This window comes from Centroberyx affinis, unplaced genomic scaffold (genome assembly GCF_046629955.1).
Source record: "Centroberyx affinis isolate AG114_WGS23_722 - 3 ecotype Tasmania unplaced genomic scaffold, CSIRO-AGI_Caff_v1 ptg001051l_1, whole genome shotgun sequence".
NCBI classification, from domain to species: Eukaryota; Metazoa; Chordata; class Actinopteri; order Beryciformes; family Berycidae; genus Centroberyx; species Centroberyx affinis.
The window spans coordinates 132,421-151,023 of NW_027279604.1; the positions used below are offsets into that span (position 1 = coordinate 132,421).

An 18,603-nucleotide genomic window follows, 5' to 3' on the forward strand; every position below is an offset into this window, starting at 1 on the left:
CATCATTCATCTGTATAGAGCAGTGCAACAAAACAAACACACACCTCCATACGCCTGGATCCCAACCCTCACAGACCCAGCCAGACTATCGGACCTGCGGACCCTTAGAGTCACCCTCCGCTCCTGCTGGGTCTCCTCGTCCTGGTCCTCAGCCGTTTGGACTAGTCCGGGTCCAATACTCAGCACTCCACCAGTCACATCACTAGCCAAGATAGTGACAGTGGCCACGCTGTGCTGAGGGTTGAGGCGAGGATAGGTATCGGCCCACGGTAGGTCTGGAGTAACAGCGTGAACATCTGTCAGGTTGACGTGGAAGAACTCATCAGGCTCTGAAAGGGAGTCGTCGAGTATCGAGAGGCGGAGTGAGGTGTTGGTTTGGCGTGGCATGTCAAAGAACAAAAGGCCATTCTGTACGGCCATGAAGTCTTCTCCCGCAGCTGCGCTGCCTGGGGTCGTCATGAAGGACAGGCGGGTGCGGTTGCTACGGGAACCGTAGAGTCGCTGAATATAGAGAGTTATGGTCTGGATGTCTTCTTCGATGACCAGCTGGCGGGAGTCAGGTGAGAACTGGTAGACCCCCAGCGGCTCCACTTCTGCCACAGTAAAACCTGGCCTACACAGGGAGATACACCAAAAATTTTACCTAAATTTAATTTATTATGTTGATGGTAATATTAAGGCCTGTTTAAAATACTAAAAACCAGTAGTTTGTGCACAGTCCCAGGCGAATTCATAGTTTTGCAAGACACAGCTTGCTAGCTAAAAACAACAAAAAAATAAAAAAATAAAAATAAAAATAAAAACCCATTGTAATATCAGTCATAATCCATGTCAGCCATGGTTGAGAATTCATGAGAAAACACATGATAAGGTGTTAAGATTCATAGTGACGGTTAGATATTCAAAAAAAAAAATTTTACTTCCTTTTGCAAAGTAGATACAGTATGGTAGCCCACAGCTAGTAGAGGCGTCTGTACCTCTGCACTACTGTATGTCTGACACCTGACTGACTTGAATTTAGTTCTTAGTGCCTCTGGAAAAACACTTAATCATCTAATTATTTAATCAATTTAATACAGCGAGTTTTCAAAAGTGTCACTGTTGTGAAACCATTACCTGAGTGTGACAGTACTGGCTGCTGTAGCGCTGGAGGTGGCAGCAGTGAGGTGTATGGCATAGGCTGCTGGCTCAGACACATCAGGAAGAGCCATCAGAGACACAGCTACACTCCTCTCTCCATGGGCCAGAGTCACTGAGCCTGAGGAGGAGGGAGGAGCACAACAACAATACTCTCTGTTACAACAGCAGGCTGTTATTACTCTGTATTGTTTCTTCTCTTCCTTATATCAGTTGGAGTATCACCAGGTCACACACATGCACTACCATCCAAGAATGCTATGATAAAAATGGTATCTGTATTCATGTTTAGTCAAACAGAAAGTTATACATTGTGAAATACAGTATATCCATCTTGACAAGTCATTTAATCAATGATTGAGTCTAAAAATCTTATTTTTTCCAAAAATAAATGAAAAAAAAATCTACCAAAGGAGTGAGATAATGTCAATGGGATGAGATAATGTGAGATAACTTTTTGTGAATATCTTGATACTAATGGAGTGATCTGCCTAATTCCTAATTCCAGTCAAATGAAGCTGTATTGGAAATTAGTTAAATTATTTCACCATATTGACATAATCCTTAGCTTTTGAAAATTAAAACTAAATAACTTGTTGACATTTTTTGCAATATAACAGTTGTAGTGCTTAACTGGGGCAGTTTGTGTTCAGTAGAGAATGTGAAAAGTTGTGTTTCTCTGAGCTGACTCTCTCTGGGTGTCTTACCTGAGCTCGGGGTGATATCTCCGAGTCTGAACCCGGGGGGAGCCTGTCCTGGAGGATACCCAGCTCTCCACTCCACCCTGATGTCCCCAAACAGCCCAATTCGGGTCACCGTTGCCTCGCACGTGCCTGTCTCTACACTGGACACCTGCAGAGCCAGGGAGGCAAAGCCAACCTACACACCACACAGAGGAGAGGACTGTTAATAATACTGTTGCCTTCATGCTCTCATTAAACAAGATGAAAGACTTAAACTAAGTCTGCATTGTTTTCTCATTCTGTTCTCTTGTACAGCTGTGAGCAATGGATAATTTGAGTGTTTACAAGAAGGATTGAATGGAGGATATGCTGTATATTTGATGTCTTAACATTACTTAACATAGTCTGATGCGGAGGCTAGTTGCGGTGCACAAAAGATCTGTAAAGTAAATGGGCTTATTTCATCATTGGCAGCAATCTAATGGAGTTAACTCTGCTGTGTAACATGGGCCTTTCAAGAGTCCTGACATAAGAAGGTTGAGTGTTCACAGGCCAGTCAGACATGAAGCACTAATTCAGTTACATACAGTAGAAAATTCAGCGGAGAGAGACTTGGGGAAGATAGAGAGCACGAGATCCGAGTTTGCCCTCTGGTGGCCAAGAAATAATTAAATAATGTGGTTCTCATTGATCCCCATAGAGAAATTCTCTTTTTGCTCCAGTTGAAGGGCAGGTCGCCCTAACATTGTTGAGAACTACTGACTCATACCCATGTTGTTCATGTGGGGAGATAACAGGCAGCTAAAGGACATTTTTTCCTGAACTAGCAACATGTACGGTACAAACATGCTCTCATGGTCTCCAGCAGGGACATGCTGACCCCTGGGCAGCAGTGTGGAATAGTGAGTAGAGAGACCTTGCTTCAATGCGAAGGCCTTGGTTCAAGCCCCTGTGACAGCAGAAACATCCACTCTACTGAAATGTCCTGGAGCAAGACAGTGGGGCCCTACTGAGTTTCGTTTTTGTAGATCAATAGTATATCACCACAAAAAGCCGCACAACCTCAACTCACCTCAGAGTTGGCAGCCTCTTCTGGCACGGTCACTGTAGCAACGCTGTCCTCCAGGAGGCGGGGCGAGGAGCCGAGGAGAGGACTGACCAGCGTAACATCAGTCAGCTCTGCTGTGAAGCTCTCACCCACTGACAAAAACACCTACAGAGAGAAAGGAAGGAAGACAAGTAAGCAATCTAAAAGTGGTATAGAGGTACATAAAGCAAGATATTTTAAACCACTGTTTGGTACTGTTTGTCTGGGATTACTCTTACTCTGTTGAACACATTTAATGTCTTTGTTTTAGCATCCTCGTCCTCACCTGGCTGCTAATGGGCACAGTGACAGTGGTGAAGGCCTCTCCTTCTCTCAACAACACCCTTCCTTCAGCTTCGTCTCCCAGTGTCTCTCCAATGTCCATCCCTCCAGTGATCCTGTAGCCCACGCTAACGTTGCCGAACAACCCGGCCCATCGCGTCACGTTCAGAACCAGAACTCTCTTGACCTCTGACCCTTCACCCGTCACCACTATAGACTGGTGTTCAGGGTTCAGGGTAAACACACCGTGGGGCTCATCGTTAGCGCGCACCCTGTGAGTGAGAGAGGAAGGTTAATTTCAGGTTGATTAGATCAGTGGTTCTCAAACAGTCGGTCAGGACCCTCCCACGGTGGTTGCTAGATGATTTAAAAACTGTAAAAATCAGTATATGAGTCAACTTCCCAGGTTTCTTTGCATCCACTCTCATTTCTTGCATTTCCAACAAAAATGTACCACTATTAGATGTAATTTTACGTCTAATATTTTACTGAGTACAGAGCCATGGCGACAAACCTTATGTGGGTGCTGGTGCGGTTTGGGTTGCCATCCAGAGTGGCACCACCCTCCACAGCTGTGAGCCGGACAATGTAGAGCTCCTCCAGCTCTGGCACTGTATCGGGCATCAGGGTGAGGACAACTTCCGCCTCCCTCTGGCCCTCCAGGATCAGCGCTGAGCCAGCCAAGGCTAGGAAGTCTCCTGCTAGCTCTGAGACACTCTGTATCTGCCAATGGACCTGAGGTGTGGGAGAGTGTGTGTGTGTGTGTGTTTGAGAGGGAGAGACAGAGTGGTTTAGCGCTGCCCATGGAGAATTACAGTAGCATCAACCATAAAGATTGTCAGAGAACTGGTTACTGGATATAATCAATGAATGACTAAGCAGTAGGTGTATTCATACAATCTCCTTGTGCTGTGTACAGCATTACAGTTATTTTTCTGCAACTTAGCTGTGTCAGTGTGGGCATGTAATGGAGAACAACTAAGTAGTATACACACATAGTAGTACTTTTCTGTATTTCATGTAATCTTACCGTGATGTTACCCATGACACCCTCTCTGCGGGTAATGAACAGGGAGATGTTGAAAGGTCCCTCTTCTTCTGTGGATTCATTGTAGACACGTTCTCTAAGAGCATCCTCAGTAAACTGGACTATACCATTAGGGTCACCAAACTTCTCAATCTGGAGAGAAAAACACATTGAGAGAGGGTAGTGGCATATTGTGCTGTAGGCCAGCCAACTTGTCATTGGTTTTCACCCATTAGAACAGTAAAGTACCTTGAGTGTGACGGAGCCAACCTGAGGGTCAATATCCATGTCCCCAGACAGGATGCTGAGCTCCACAACAAACGTCTCTTCCACCTCCACTTCCCCATGTGGGAGAATCCGCAGCTCTATGGTGCGTATTCCTTCCTCTCCATCCCTGAAATAGAAGGACCCGTTCACAGGCTCTCTAATGTCTGTGTTGAGTGGAGGAAGGACCTCTCTGCTGTTCGGGCCAAGGATGGTCCAAGCAACCTGTCAAAAGGTAAGACCAGTCTGGATTAGTTGATGTCCATCAAGAAAAATTAGTATTTGAAATACAGAGGCGAGGTGAATGGAGCGTGAATTTTTTTTTTGACTGAATTATCATAGCAACAAAACACAAAGAGTTAGCAACAAGGTAATGATAATAATAATTTAAGAGTTTACAAAGTGCTTTAACAATCAAATAAAACCAGACACGTCATAAAGTAATTTAAAACAAGTAAAAACAAGAAGACAACACAAGATTACAGGATAAGAACAGAGAATAAATACAACACTAAAAGTAATAGGATAAAAGACATCACATAATCAAGTCTATAAAACCACATTTTAAGAAGTGATTTAAAAGATGATACTGATTCTGCTATGCGCTCCTCAGACAGGTCGGTGATGCTGCACAAGGGCTCATAGGGGGTTAAAAGGTCTGCGATACAGATTGAGGCCAGACCTGTCTTTAAAAGTAATCAGTGAAATCTTAAAATCAGTACTAAGTTTAACAGGTTTTCAGTGAAGAGATGAAGAGAATTGGCGTGATGTGATTTCCTGTCGGTAGAAGATAATGTTTGTTTTAATGTTTTAATGTTTTAATGTTTCTCAGTCTTACCGTTGCATTCCCCACCAAGCCTCCCGCTCTCTCCAGGACGAGGGTGAGTTTGAGGGTGGAGTTAGGGTTCACCAGAGTGATCAGGCTCTCGTTGAGGAAACGCACCATCCCGCTTGGAGAGTCGCTCTTGGCGATGGTTACCGTGGCAACTAGACGAGGGCCTAGGACCGCTCCCCCTGTAGCTCCTACTAGCTGGACCTCAAACATCTCCTCATATTCGCTGGAGATGACAGAAAACATTTAATTAGAATTTTAAATTACAATTAAAGTTTATATAAATTATGTTTTTTTCACAATTAATTTAAGGTCTGAGAGCTATTTCAATGTGTTACCAGCTGTGTTCCTGATGCTTTTGGTACAATTGCTCCTATATATTTGTTTTCTACAGTACAACGCAGCCCTTAATCTCTTCCAAAGTAAAAATACATGAATGCAGGTACTACTAATAAAAAAGATGAAATGAGGCTGTGCCAAAAATATACCTTTAGCCTGAACCTATAGATCTATCTTCCTTAATCCCTCTCCTCACCTGTACAGGTCATCTATAACAGTGATGTTGATGTGGCTGGTGTTCTGGCCGTGGCTGAACATCACTGAGCCATTAGACAGGATGTAGTCGAGGTCAGGGGTCGCAGTCAGGCCTCTTGAGATGAACTGAACTGAGACCAGTCCATACGAACCGACTCTCCTCACCACAGGGATCAACAAAATGCCCACATCCTCTTCAACTGGAAGAAAGACAGCCAGAGGGAAATAGGTGTTCCCATAAGTAGTACATGGTCTTGAAAATAGTAAATTTATTGTGGCAGGTTAGCATGCCAATATGGGTTTGACTCTTACCTGTAATGCTGACATAGTCCTGGCTGAATTCCAGGATGCCCTCGGCGTTGTCGTTCGTCAGTATGACCACAGCAACAGAGGAGATGTCGCCTATAGCTGGAGGCTGGTCCAGCTGGAGACCGGACTCTCTTACTGTGTAGTCCACAGCACTGACCACCAGGGGGAGACACAGAACACATAGTCACCCACTGACAAGGAACCTCTGACCCTCCCAGCATAGGGTATACTAAGCCAACTAAATTAAACCACATTTGTTTGTAAAAATGACCAGATTTAGAAGGCTATATAATGCATCTAGAATAGAGATCTCACTCGCAACTTGCAATTTCCTTTCGGGGCAATGCTTATTTCCATGGCTTTTTCCTACTCTACCCTATAAAGCTGTAAAACAATTCTCTATTTTATAATTTATCTATAATATCATTACTCCACTCTTTTAAATTGCTCTACCTGACATTGAATAGCTCCACTTCAGTGATGTTGAGGAAGAACACCTCAGGCCCCTCTGGAAGACTGTCATCATGGATACGCAGTGTGACTTGTCCTGAGGTCTGGCCTGGGGTGAAGAGTAGGCGTCCTGAAGCCGGGGGGAAGTCCACCCCACTAACCGCTGTGCTGCCCGACGTCTGATAGGTCACCCACACACTGCCCAGACTGCCCAAGGAGCGAATCACTGTCCCATTCACCTGGGGGAAATAAAAAGAAAACATTTAGCTGTGGGTTCATGAGAATTGCAATCCAGTTGACTACTACATCTGATCACTGTGTACACACAACCTCATCTGATAATATGACAAGACAACTCCAGGTCATCTAAAACATGCAGCGGTTCTACATATTTGTCCCATTTTGATGATCTCACCATTCCCTCCTCCTCGGTCGCCCTGAGCTGGTGCTGGGCGAAGGAGAACAGGCCGTAGGGCTGGTCGCTGGCTGCCATGGTAATCCTGGCATGTCGGGCTAAGGGACTGATGTCCAACCCTGGGGTGGCAGAGGTCAGGGTGAGCTGGTACACACGCCGCTCCTCTGGGACCTCATCATCCAGGGCCTGACACAATGATAGTTATGAGAGAGACATTTTTATGAAAAGCACAAAGGAAAGTCATTATCATTATCATCATTATGTAATGCAAAGATGCAGACAATATATCTGATTTTTAGCTGTCACAATATGAAAATAGATTTTTCAATTAAAGGTCCGGTGCAATGAGAATTACATTTCTCAATTTCATGGTATAATTTTACAAAAGACCTGTTAAAAGTTACCCCCCAACAAATTGACTAACGCCCTTTGAATGTCTCTGATTGGTCGACAATAGAAATAAACTGGATCTTTAAAATCCAGTTGATTAAACAGACCACAGACCAAGTCAACCAATCAAAGCATTCTTTAAAACCTGGGTGTAGGTGACATCATTTACACCAGGAAGTAGATTGGAATTCTAAATCTGTTCGGTTCTGTTGAGTTTAGAGCATTAGTCAAATTTCCACAATGCTGACAGTTAGAACAATTTGGATAACTTTACATTAACAGGTGCTTTGTTAAATTATACCATGTAATTGAGAAATGCAGTTCTCATTGCACTGGACCTTTAACTCTACATTGTTTGGGGCAGATGGCACCCAGGCCTAGCAGAAGCAGTACCTTGAGGACAATGCTAGCAACAGACTGTCTGTCTCTCATAGTCACAGTGCCAGAGATCTCCTCAAACTCAGAAACCACAGCTGGAGTGATGTTCCAGTACACCTGGATCTCCCCAAAGACACCTGGACCTCGCTCAAGGCTGTTAGACACACACAGAAAAGGATTTTCACATTACATTTTAACTAATTAAACAAACCAACTGAAGCGCTGAAATTGAAAACTCTATTTGCCTCACCTGACCACAGCACTCCCATTGTAATCTCCCTGAGGTTCTCCAATGAGGATCTCCCTGGAGGACTCTGCTATCCCAACAATCCCCAGAGCAGCTTTGTCTCCCAGGATAGTGATGGTGGCCATGCCTGGAGAAGATCAGGAAGATGGATAATATGAATGCATTCATGAAGGACAATCTATATTTGTTTCGGAGCTCATCAATTGACACACTGGTTGTGTGTCTTTTCATAAGGTTCTCATAAATACTGACCATTTAAGGGGTCGATGACAGCACCGCTCTTGGCAGGAGACAGCCGGACAGTGAAGCTCTCGTCTCCCTCTAGCACAGAGTCAGCAAGCGCTTTTATCACCAACGTCTTGCTAGACTCGGTCTGGAAGGTTTGGAAAGCACAGTAGACGTCTTGGATTTTACTGTACAGCATGCTAAATTCTCTCTACTCCCTTAATCATCAACCTTCATCAATTGAAAGGAACACTTGCAACAAAACGTAATGAATCTGTTTTCTTAATCTTTACATCCCCTCCATCTACTATCCTGAATGAAAATGACCTATATGAAACATGTCCCATATTATTATTACATTATATTCCAGGGAAATAATAGTGTAACAACATCTGATGAGACAGTTTTTTTGCCACTGACACCAGTCCCTTTATAATGTACCTCAGAAAAAACTAGGGTTCCACTGAGGGGTGAGAGGTCGTCTCTGGCCTGGTCCTCCAGTTGCCACTCCAGTGTTACCGCCCCCACGCCTCCCGCGCTACGCAGCACTGCTAGTGTCGCCACAGCAGCAGGGTCATCAGCAAACTCTGGCTCACTGACAGTAACCTAGGAGGGAAGAGGATAAGATATTTTTGGTGATGTTGGAACAGTAAGGTCACAAAATCATTCCCCTGTAGCACGGTTAGTTATGGCTAAGTTTATTATCTAGAACAATGGAAACTTCAGATTGGTAGAAGTCTGTTGATGGAAAAAGTATAAATTAGTATGAGTAGGTTTTATGTTTGACTCACTTCCAGCTCCTGGAATCCAAATTGTCCCAGAGGCGAGTCGTTGGGTGGAATGCTGACCGTTATGGAGGTCACGTCTCCTAGTTGGGCCCCCCCAATGACACGCAGTAAAGTCACTGTGAAGGTCTCTGCAGTCTCTACCTCCTCATCATCTGCAATGGTGATGGCAATCTTGGCTTCTCTCTGAAAAGAACGTAATAAAAACCACTAAGGTTTGCATAGCCTGTACCTTGCAAACTGTAAACAATAACCATCCACTTCTTGGCTTGATGTGATACTTTATGTGAACTTTAAATCAGGGCAATTTATCCATTTACCTGCCCATCTTGTAAGGTGACATTTCCGGAGGAGGGGCTGAAATCATCAAGACTAGCAGTGATTGGCTGAGCCTCCCAGTAGATTAGCACTCTTCCTGTTCTACCAGCCAATCGCACCACTGACAGATGGAGGATGTTGTCTGGTGGTGGCAGCTCATAGGCCAGCACCCTTCCAGTGGTATCCTGGACAGGATATTTAGAAATAACATTTACTATAATTAGTGAGGAACATTTAATTAGGGTGTAAATACCTATTTTCAGTTCATTCAGTGTTTTGGTTGAGACTGACAAGCAGGAATACAGGATTGCATCATGAACACAAATTCCTTTATCATTTTCGAGATTTCACCCAGCTCACCTCAGACACGTTGAACTGCAGAATTCCTCTGGGATCATCATTCTCCTGGATGGTGACCTCTGCTACCTCCATACCGGGTCTCTTCACACTGGGCTGGCCCGCTCCAACAGACCCTCCGACCAGCTCCACACTGGTGATATTTACCAAGAAACTCTCCGCCAACTCCGGGATGTCATCCTTAGGAAAGACGTGTACACATGCACAAGAATGTACAAACATACATATCCATGTGCAGATGTCCTCTCTCTCTCTCTCTCTCTCTCTCTCTCTCTCTCTCCCTCTCTCACACACATTTTTTGAAAGTCCTAAGCTTGGTCACTAAATTTAGTTTTGTGGTTAGAACTGCAGCTGACAGTGCAAACAGCAATAATCTTGGATAGGAAGAGCAACAACATTTCACAACATTTATACAACTTCTCTCCATAACAACCATTGATGAAGGCTGGCAGTTTCAGAGAAAAATAAATTGGAAACCGTGTACCCCGTATCATGTTTTCAAGCGTACTCCCACTTCTAGTCTAAACACACAGCATAATCACCAGTCCCATTAGTGGGAGGTTAAAATAGACACCAGTGGGCCCTGCAATGTAGCTGGGAGGCTGAGAGGGAAGGAGGGGAAAGAAAAAGAGAGCAGAGAGAGAGGCGGACGGAAAAGGACCCAAGGTACTCAGGAACAGTATTTGGAAGGTTAATGGATATTTCTGGAGGGAAGCGGAGGCAGAGAGGGAAAGTACTGGACTTCTCCCAACACTGTGGGCATACACCTGGCAGTTTGAGGTCCAAGGCTAGTCTGATGGTTGTAGGGCTTGTTAGTAAGAGGGTTTGCATTGTAGGCAGCAAACAGGCAGCAAGCTGCTCAACCAGTCTGGATGAGCTTCAGTGTGGGAGGTGTAAGCTGAAGGATCGAAGGGCTAGAACTGTGACTATGTGCAAGAAAATCTATCATCCCTCATCTCTAAAGAAGATGCTTTCTTGTACTGTCTTCTTGCTTTCTCGGTTTCTATATGTTCAATAAGTTGTGTTTCTTTTATGTGGAGCCAAGGCAAATAATCACCATAATCCAGGTGGCAGCTAATAAGGAGATGGGAGCAGTTCACTTGTTGGATGTGATTGTGACTTTTTATAAACTTGTGCATTCAAGTAAATTACATCCCCTGTAAAGCCCTGATGATGAAAGTCTTGTGACCGAAACGTTGGCAAACATTTCGACATAAAGTAAAGGCAAGAATACCAGTGTGTTTGAGTATTTTTTTATGATTTAATGACACACCTATACTCTGAGAACCTGGAATACATATAGGTGTGTGGTTTATGATAAACAACATAAACGATAGATAATTAGTCCTACTCCTAATATATTCTGTTTCATTCTAGTAGATTCAAATCAACTTCTCCACCACACTATACTCCATCCTTACCGGCAGGATGGTGACAGTGACAAGGACCACAGTAGCACCGTCTATCATGACAACAGTGTCTTCTTTAGCGGTGTAGTCCTGTCCTGCTGTAGCCTGGTTGGACGGGGGCTGGGACAGGGCCGGCCTGGTCTGGTAATGGACTGCCACCTCACCTGAAGCGCCCTGCTCCCTCACTATGGACAGGGTCACATTGACTGGACTCCCTGGGGGTTGGGAGAAATGGAGGGTTAAATAAGGCAATGACAAATACAATACTGCACCTTCAGATTTTAGCAAACATTATTTACTTTTGTTAACTTTTTTGTTAACTCATTCAAAATCAAAAAAATATAAAAATCCTTTATGCATACAGGAGAATATTTTTAGTGCAGCATGTGGGTATGTTACATTGGACTACTCTGACATCCTGGGCCAGTCTCCAAGACACAGATCAAGATAAATCCAATGTTACTTCAAATCCTGGAAACCACTGCAGATCGCCTTTACAGTAAATCTCAAAGTGTGATTACCGTAATGGTTCTCCAAGAAACCTCATCCAAAAAAATGAGCGATTAGTATGTAGCAAGAAGCTAAACTCCCAGGGCTTGTTTTTTGGGCACAGAGACAGCTTAATCCAGGAATAAGTATTTCTTTCACTGCGTTTGTAATGCTTTACCTCAAACTAATAACTTAAGACTGCTCTGCATTGTCATCCAGTAAAAATACAAATTTACTGACTAATCATCGTTCATTCATGCGTTCATTCAGTCGTTACACCACAATTCTTACTCTGTGGTTCTTGTGTTAGTGTAAACTGGGTGTCCAGATGCCATCCTATCACCCCGTAGGGAGAACCGTTTGGTAGGATGGTGAGGAGAGCCCGTGCCCGCTGCTGGTCAATGACAGCGGCCTGCCTTGGGTCCTCCAACCCCACAGTGGTGACATCCATGAGGGTGACAGTGACACTTTCCCTCAGCTCTGCGACACCGTCCGCTATCACAGTCAGCGAGATGATGGCTACCAGTTGGCCCTCTGAAAATGTTACCTACAATAGGAAATACAACTCATTGAGTACTCAATTTATATTGAGCTTTTGTTGGAAGTAGGCTATGTAGAACAACTTTCTAATGAACTAAAACTAAACTAGAAAATGTTAGAATGTTGTTATTTATTTTAATTAACACTTAATATTAAATCATGTTGTGGCTGCAGTATGATAGGAGAGCAAAGTTGACTCACCACTCCTGAGGTGGGGAAAATGTCGTCCAGACTGCCATTAGCAGCCCAGTGAAGAGTCAGTCTGCCAAACGTCCCTCTTCTCCTCTCCACACTTAGAGAAATTGGGTTATTCTGCTCCAACTCCTCCACTTCCATAGATAGAGAGTTCTGCAGAGTGACAATGACAGTCTACTAACATAATACAGTGGTTTGTGGTAATACTTTAAAAAACCCCTTTTGAAATTGTTCTAATATGGCTTACATAACTTAAGGTTAAACGCTGTGGATGTAACATGATGACTAATATGGATGGAAGTGCACAAGCTGCCTCATATCAAAAGTAAATATCTTCTTACCTGAGCAAAGCCAATGACTCCATGGGCGTCATCGTTGGTTGGGACGATGACAGTCACCTGACCACCGAAGCCAATCTCAGCCCCGCCCTTCGGGTTCTTCAGGCTGACCCGGAAGTGCTCCTCCTCCTCTGGGATGTCATCATCTATGATGTTCACTGCTATCTCCAGCTCACTGTCACCTGGCGCAAAGTGCAACTCGCCATAACTGCATGTGAGGAATTAAGTAAAACACATCAAAATATTGCGTTATTCACTTTCTTTGTGTCTTTTTTTGCCTTTGGAGTGGATTTGCTTTGCTGAGTGTAAATGAATAAAAATAAGCAAAGTAGTCCATTCCTGACTAGTGTGAACAAACACACCAAAACAACAAATTAATTATAAAATCCATACCTGGGTATAAAATCAGACTGGTTGGAGACAGAAGTGAATTCATAGACAGTAGAGCTGGTCTCCTCAGCAGAGGCCAAGAGGATTTTGGTGGTGTTGAGGGAGGGAACTGGCAGAGAGAGAAAGCTAAAGGCTGGAGGGGCTCTCAGGATCATGGAGAACAGACTGACGTCAGACCTCCAGGAGTAGAGCGATGAGCTGTTTCTGCCAGCAAGCAGGACGTAGGCTAGGAGAAAGAGAGGGGGAAGACCAAGAGAGCTAGAGACAGTGGAATCAACCTTTCATGTAGGTTATTCTCATAGTTATGTGAGTGACCAGTGATGATAGCAAAGAGGATATCAATGGAAATAATCATATCACAGTTGCATAAGCATAAGGGATTCGAATGGGACAACTGATACAACAAATGGACACAAATGGCGTCTTTACAGATAAAACAGTTTATGTAATTGTACTCACTGATTCCTGAAGGAGTAGTGAAGTGATGAATAGAGGTGAGGCCTGGGTGAGGAATGGACTGTTTATGCTGAGGTGAAGACTGTCCAGAGCCCCACTGTAACACCTCACAGGATGGAGAGGGACCTGGAGAGAGATACATACAAACACACACACACACACACACACACACACACACACACATACATACAATATACAAAAAAAAGAGATTTATGTTCTTTCATGATAGAATGGCATGTTTACGTAAAGTAAGGACTGGTCTGTCTGACACACCCAACACTGACAAATTATAACCTCTGAGTCCCTCTGTGGTTCTGCTCTGCTCCACATGCAGGCCTTTTCAGTAAACCCACAACAGGTTTGAACCGAGAAAACTCGCCACTTCTGCAGACTCAGAGAGATTATGTATCATCAAAATATACAGTGCATAATCAAAGTATACGATATAGCATCCATAATGACTTTTGTCCTCTTGGTCGGGACTATGTTTTGTCTGTAACAGACACATATTCTCTCTGCGCCTTCTAAAGAATCACCGATGTATGTATACTATCCCAACCACCATGTCATTGTGGCACAATCCACTAAAATGTACACCAAGAATACACACATAGAAAATAACAACTGGTTATTGTAAAAATACAACCATCCCCTTAACATAGATTAAACACACAAATAACATCTCCTATTCAAGGCCATTTCTAAATATGCCATCTCCATGACACAGTCCATCAAAAAAACACAAAAACAAGCGCATAAATTATAGTTTATAAATGTCACTTGCCAAAATTTGTTTGCATTTCAATATCTACAGACCCAGCACAGATAACGCAGGCACATATTTAGAGCATACATTAAAATTGGCAAAATAAAGGCGACAACATTCGTTAAGGTTATGTGAGGTCAAAGCAAGAGAGGTCACCTTCAATAACAACCAATAGGAGAGTGTCCTCCGCTCTTGTGTGGATTGCCTCCACCTGACTGGCTCTGCCGGTGAGTGGGAGGGGCTGCGGATTCTGAAATTGTCCATTGGTCCACTGCAGCAGGACGCAGCTGTCAGTCTGTCTGTTTATGCAGGCCGCTAGGTAGGGAATAGCCCCACGAGTGAATGGAGACACGCTACGGATGTCCTGTTGGAAGTCAAGAGTCTGGAGGAGGGTGAAGAAGCCTCCGGTCCCGATAAAAACCTGTGTCACAAAATAACAAAAGTCGGATCCAGTGATGTGAGGATTGAAATGATTGTGTTTTAGTTCTGCCAAGATAAATGAAAACAGTTAAAAGTCTGTGGTCGTAAGAGAAGGGACTATGTCATCAAGTCCAAGTCTCAAGTCAAGTCAAAATGTCACCCACACTGGTACAATCAGACTCACCTGGCTTGATGTGATCAGGTAATCTCTGCTTTCAATGGAGAAGTGCTTCACATCCAGAGCTTCAACGCCCAAGGTTTGTTCCTAAGGAATTCAGATTGCACCAAATCATATGAAGAGAGAATACAACATAATACCATTGTGAAATGTTAATGTAAAGTGTAGCCTAAGTGCATATACAGTACTGTAGTCAGAGCAATCAGTTAGTAAAATAACAAGGGTCATAACTAGGATTATATTTAATTTTATTTACCAGTGTCATATTGAGGTCCCTCTGCAGTTTGAAGATGCTCAGGTTGGCAGCAGGGGAGAAGGGAGGTCCGCTGTGTGTGATGGCTATGTAGGTAGAGCCGTTCACTGCAAACCCAACACAGGAGCTTGGGTCCTGGATCCTAACAGACTAGAATGGCAAAAAAGCCAGGTTATGGTGTAATGTATAATATTGTGAACAGTACATTAGCTCCACACTGGGGCTGATTGATAATCCTATTCCTACTGCACAAGTCTTCCTAACAGCGGTTGCTCTATATGTTATTTTGTTACATAGTACGTGTGTTTAGAGTAGGCAGATCACACTCTGGTGGAGTGGAAATACTATTATACTCTACCTGTATGGGCAGGAAAACCCCCTGCCACCGGTAGAGAGTGGCCATGGTGTGGCGGGATCCGACAGGGGGCGTCCTATCCAGCCTCATAGCCAGGGAGGGCGCCTCAGGGAGGGAGCACCAAGCCGAGGTGGGGCTGTCCTCGAATGTCTGGTACACACCCATCACTGAGAGACTACCCTCTGGAAACAAGGAAAAAAATATGAATTCTAATGGTAAATAAGAAGAAGGAATGTAGTAGGAAAGAAAGGAAGGGAGGGGTACACAAACAAACAGACAGATAGCTAGCTTGCTAGATGGATAGCTAACATAGATTTCCAGCATGCAGCTAGCTAGCTAACTAGCTGCATAGGTTACATACATACAAACATACATAATACAATTCATGAGAGGAGTTTGTAGTGACTTAAAATTAAATGATTTATTTGTCTCACCAGAGGCAATAGCTGTATCTGCCTGTGTCTCCCATTCCACACTGACAGATGACTCCAGACCGTTAGACCGAGACACAGTCAGGAAGACCGTGCTGCCTTCATCAGCCACCACCTCTGTGTTAGTTCTGCACAGAAAACACACAGATACAGTGAATAAAACCATGTTTGTGCATGAGCTTGTGTGTGTGTGTGTGTGTGTGTGTGTGTGTGTGTGTGTGTGTGTGTGTGTGTGTGTGTGTGTACCTGTGTGTGCACGTTTTCATACATGTGTATGGTCATATGCATGTGTGCAATATATGCCATTAGCTATATGTGTTTACGACATCCCAGAGCTGGTAGAGTTTTTTTTTGGTCAGGTCCTTGTTGGTGTGATTTGATTCGGACCTGTTGAGAGTGGGTCCAATGCGGAACAAGCCAGAAGGAGCCAGGTTCTCCAGGACGGTGATGAATGTGTGGAGCTGGTCACCCAGCCGTGCACCTCCTGTCGGACTGGACAGGGTTACTGCGAAGGTTTCATTTACTTCAGGCTCAGCATCCAGCACTGCCCAGATCTCCAGCGTCTGGAACAACACACACCAGACTCAGGCAATGCTTCTGATGAATACAATTTCTCATAATTCTATTCCCAACATACATCAAACACTCCCTAGTTGAATGAAAACATTGGCTTATTTTTAGAGTTTTTCTGTGTCCGTCCTGCTCATTTGGTCTTGGCAAGATAGCACCATTACTTCCTCAAGCCAATCATATTTGTTTAACAAGTCTGTATATTGTCACCAAACAGCATGAACCCAAGCTCATAACTTTACATGAGACCCAATTTGCATCAGAACAAGTTTGATCTTTTGTCATTAAATAATTACTAATTATAGTAATTAAAATAAACTTTTGATCACATTTGTTATTAAATAATTACTAATTCAAACAAATAAATGACCACTAACATGTAATATGCCATTTTAAAGCTCTGAATGCTGAGATCAATAATCTGTGTAAAACAATGTTGGGTCACAATTAAGAAATCATTGCTTTGTAATTGTTGTAATTGTTGTAATTGTTGTAATTGCAACTGGCTGTTAGCCAGTGAGTCTCCTCTCGCTCACCTTGAACCTGACCCCATCCTCCAGCACCACAAAGCCTTGTGACGGTATCAGGTCGCCCTCCGCCAGGCTGCCGTTGGCATCAGTGATGGTGAACTGGACGGTCACGGTGCCGAATGTGCCCTCCTCTGGGCTGCGCAGCACGTACAGCGTGGCCACGCTCTCGCTCAGCCCCGACACAGACGTTGGCTCCTTCAGCAGGAAGTGCTCGCTGCTGTTGAAGGAAATGACGCCATGCCCGTCGTCGCTGGCCAGGATGTTCACTGTCGCTGTGGAAATAATGCAATAGGTAAGATGTGGTTCAGGAAAATTACACTCTTCTCACTGGTTTCTTTAAATTGTGGGTCGCAACCCAAAAGACGTTGGATTCATGAATAGTAAGAGCAATAAAACACAATGTCAGATGAGCCGGAGTGTCACGATGATACAATACCTTTCTATTTTTAGGTCCTGAAAAAACATATGCTCCATTCCAAAGAATGCATTCAAGACATCTTTTATCCCACATGTCATTATCTTATTGAATCATTAACCAGAATCTTTACCAGTTCTCCACCATGAGCTGCACTTGTTGTACTGTTTGGTAGAAATGAACTGGAATATGTACTGGAAGCTTTGCTATCTTGTCCCTATGTTTTGTGGTGTTTGATTATCTATTTTTGTATCTTGTCTGTTTTTAACTACCGCAGGACAAATTTCCAAATGTCTATTCTATTCTATTCTATTCTATTCTATTCTATTCTATTCTATTCTATTCTAGTTCCTACCTGTGGTATTGGTGCCCAGCTCCAGCCCAGGGGAAGGATTGGACAGGATCAGCAGAAATCTCTCAGGTCCCTCTGGAATGACGTCATCAATGATCTGCACTTCCACAAACTTATGCCTTTCACCATCAACAAAATGCAGCATCTGGGTAGACAGATGGGTTTTAAGTTAAAAGCATGATATTATGAAGTGTTGTGTGGATGTGTGTGTCCGTGATGGTGCATGTGTTCTGCGTGAATGCATCTGTGAGGCTGACCGTTTGGCTGACGTTGTAGTCCAGTCCTTGCTGAGCCTCCAGGTTCTGAGCGTAGAAGAAAAGAGAGACATTTCCGTATGTCCCCTTGTTCCTGTAGGCCACCAGGGTAAGCACCCCTATTGTTTCGTTCACCTCAAACCTATAAACCAGAACACATTTTGTTTTCAATCAAAAAAAACACAACAACCCTAAAACATAAAAATTGAGCATTTTGAGTGAATGATTTATTTATTTTTAGAGACACAAAGTAAGAAGGAGGGGGGGCTTTTCTTACATGGTGTTTGTCCATTCAATGACTCCTCTGATTCCATCGTTAGCAACAATGCTGACTTCTGCCATCAAGCCTTGGGTGTCTGGGGTGAAATACAGAAAAAACATAGAGGAAAAGATATTACTACCTTGACATTTTCAGTCATATAAATGCTGTCCATGGTAAAAACTTTAGCATTAGCAGTAGCACTGACTCCAGCGCTACAACTACAATGCAAGCATCAACAGCAAAAGCTGTGCAAGAGGAAACTGTAGAGGATCTAACTTCT

General features: G+C 43.7%; 1 protein-coding gene across 1 annotated transcript in view; it reads right to left on the bottom strand.

The window, feature by feature from the left end:
• Positions 1-18,603, bottom strand: part of adgrv1 (adhesion G protein-coupled receptor V1) — a gene marked incomplete at its 5' end in the record, with an annotated part of 117,162 nt that overhangs the window by 67,252 nt on the left and 31,307 nt on the right. The window contains 36 exons of the mRNA XM_071522979.1: positions 45-613; positions 1,117-1,258; positions 1,845-2,016; positions 2,893-3,033; positions 3,194-3,461; positions 3,704-3,924; positions 4,220-4,369; positions 4,466-4,705; positions 5,319-5,538; positions 5,848-6,046; positions 6,159-6,307; positions 6,609-6,844; positions 7,021-7,206; positions 7,804-7,942; positions 8,039-8,162; positions 8,288-8,408; positions 8,702-8,866; positions 9,052-9,231; positions 9,366-9,548; positions 9,724-9,900; positions 11,142-11,344; positions 11,910-12,165; positions 12,360-12,506; positions 12,695-12,899; positions 13,085-13,307; positions 13,541-13,663; positions 14,460-14,724; positions 14,908-14,988; positions 15,158-15,304; positions 15,513-15,691; positions 15,944-16,068; positions 16,328-16,503; positions 17,047-17,312; positions 17,811-17,952; positions 18,065-18,203; positions 18,339-18,417. Coding sequence (XP_071379080.1) covers positions 45-613; positions 1,117-1,258; positions 1,845-2,016; positions 2,893-3,033; positions 3,194-3,461; positions 3,704-3,924; positions 4,220-4,369; positions 4,466-4,705; positions 5,319-5,538; positions 5,848-6,046; positions 6,159-6,307; positions 6,609-6,844; positions 7,021-7,206; positions 7,804-7,942; positions 8,039-8,162; positions 8,288-8,408; positions 8,702-8,866; positions 9,052-9,231; positions 9,366-9,548; positions 9,724-9,900; positions 11,142-11,344; positions 11,910-12,165; positions 12,360-12,506; positions 12,695-12,899; positions 13,085-13,307; positions 13,541-13,663; positions 14,460-14,724; positions 14,908-14,988; positions 15,158-15,304; positions 15,513-15,691; positions 15,944-16,068; positions 16,328-16,503; positions 17,047-17,312; positions 17,811-17,952; positions 18,065-18,203; positions 18,339-18,417 — 6,738 coding nt within the window. The remainder of the gene's footprint in view (positions 1-44; positions 614-1,116; positions 1,259-1,844; positions 2,017-2,892; positions 3,034-3,193; positions 3,462-3,703; positions 3,925-4,219; positions 4,370-4,465; positions 4,706-5,318; positions 5,539-5,847; positions 6,047-6,158; positions 6,308-6,608; positions 6,845-7,020; positions 7,207-7,803; positions 7,943-8,038; positions 8,163-8,287; positions 8,409-8,701; positions 8,867-9,051; positions 9,232-9,365; positions 9,549-9,723; positions 9,901-11,141; positions 11,345-11,909; positions 12,166-12,359; positions 12,507-12,694; positions 12,900-13,084; positions 13,308-13,540; positions 13,664-14,459; positions 14,725-14,907; positions 14,989-15,157; positions 15,305-15,512; positions 15,692-15,943; positions 16,069-16,327; positions 16,504-17,046; positions 17,313-17,810; positions 17,953-18,064; positions 18,204-18,338; positions 18,418-18,603) is intronic.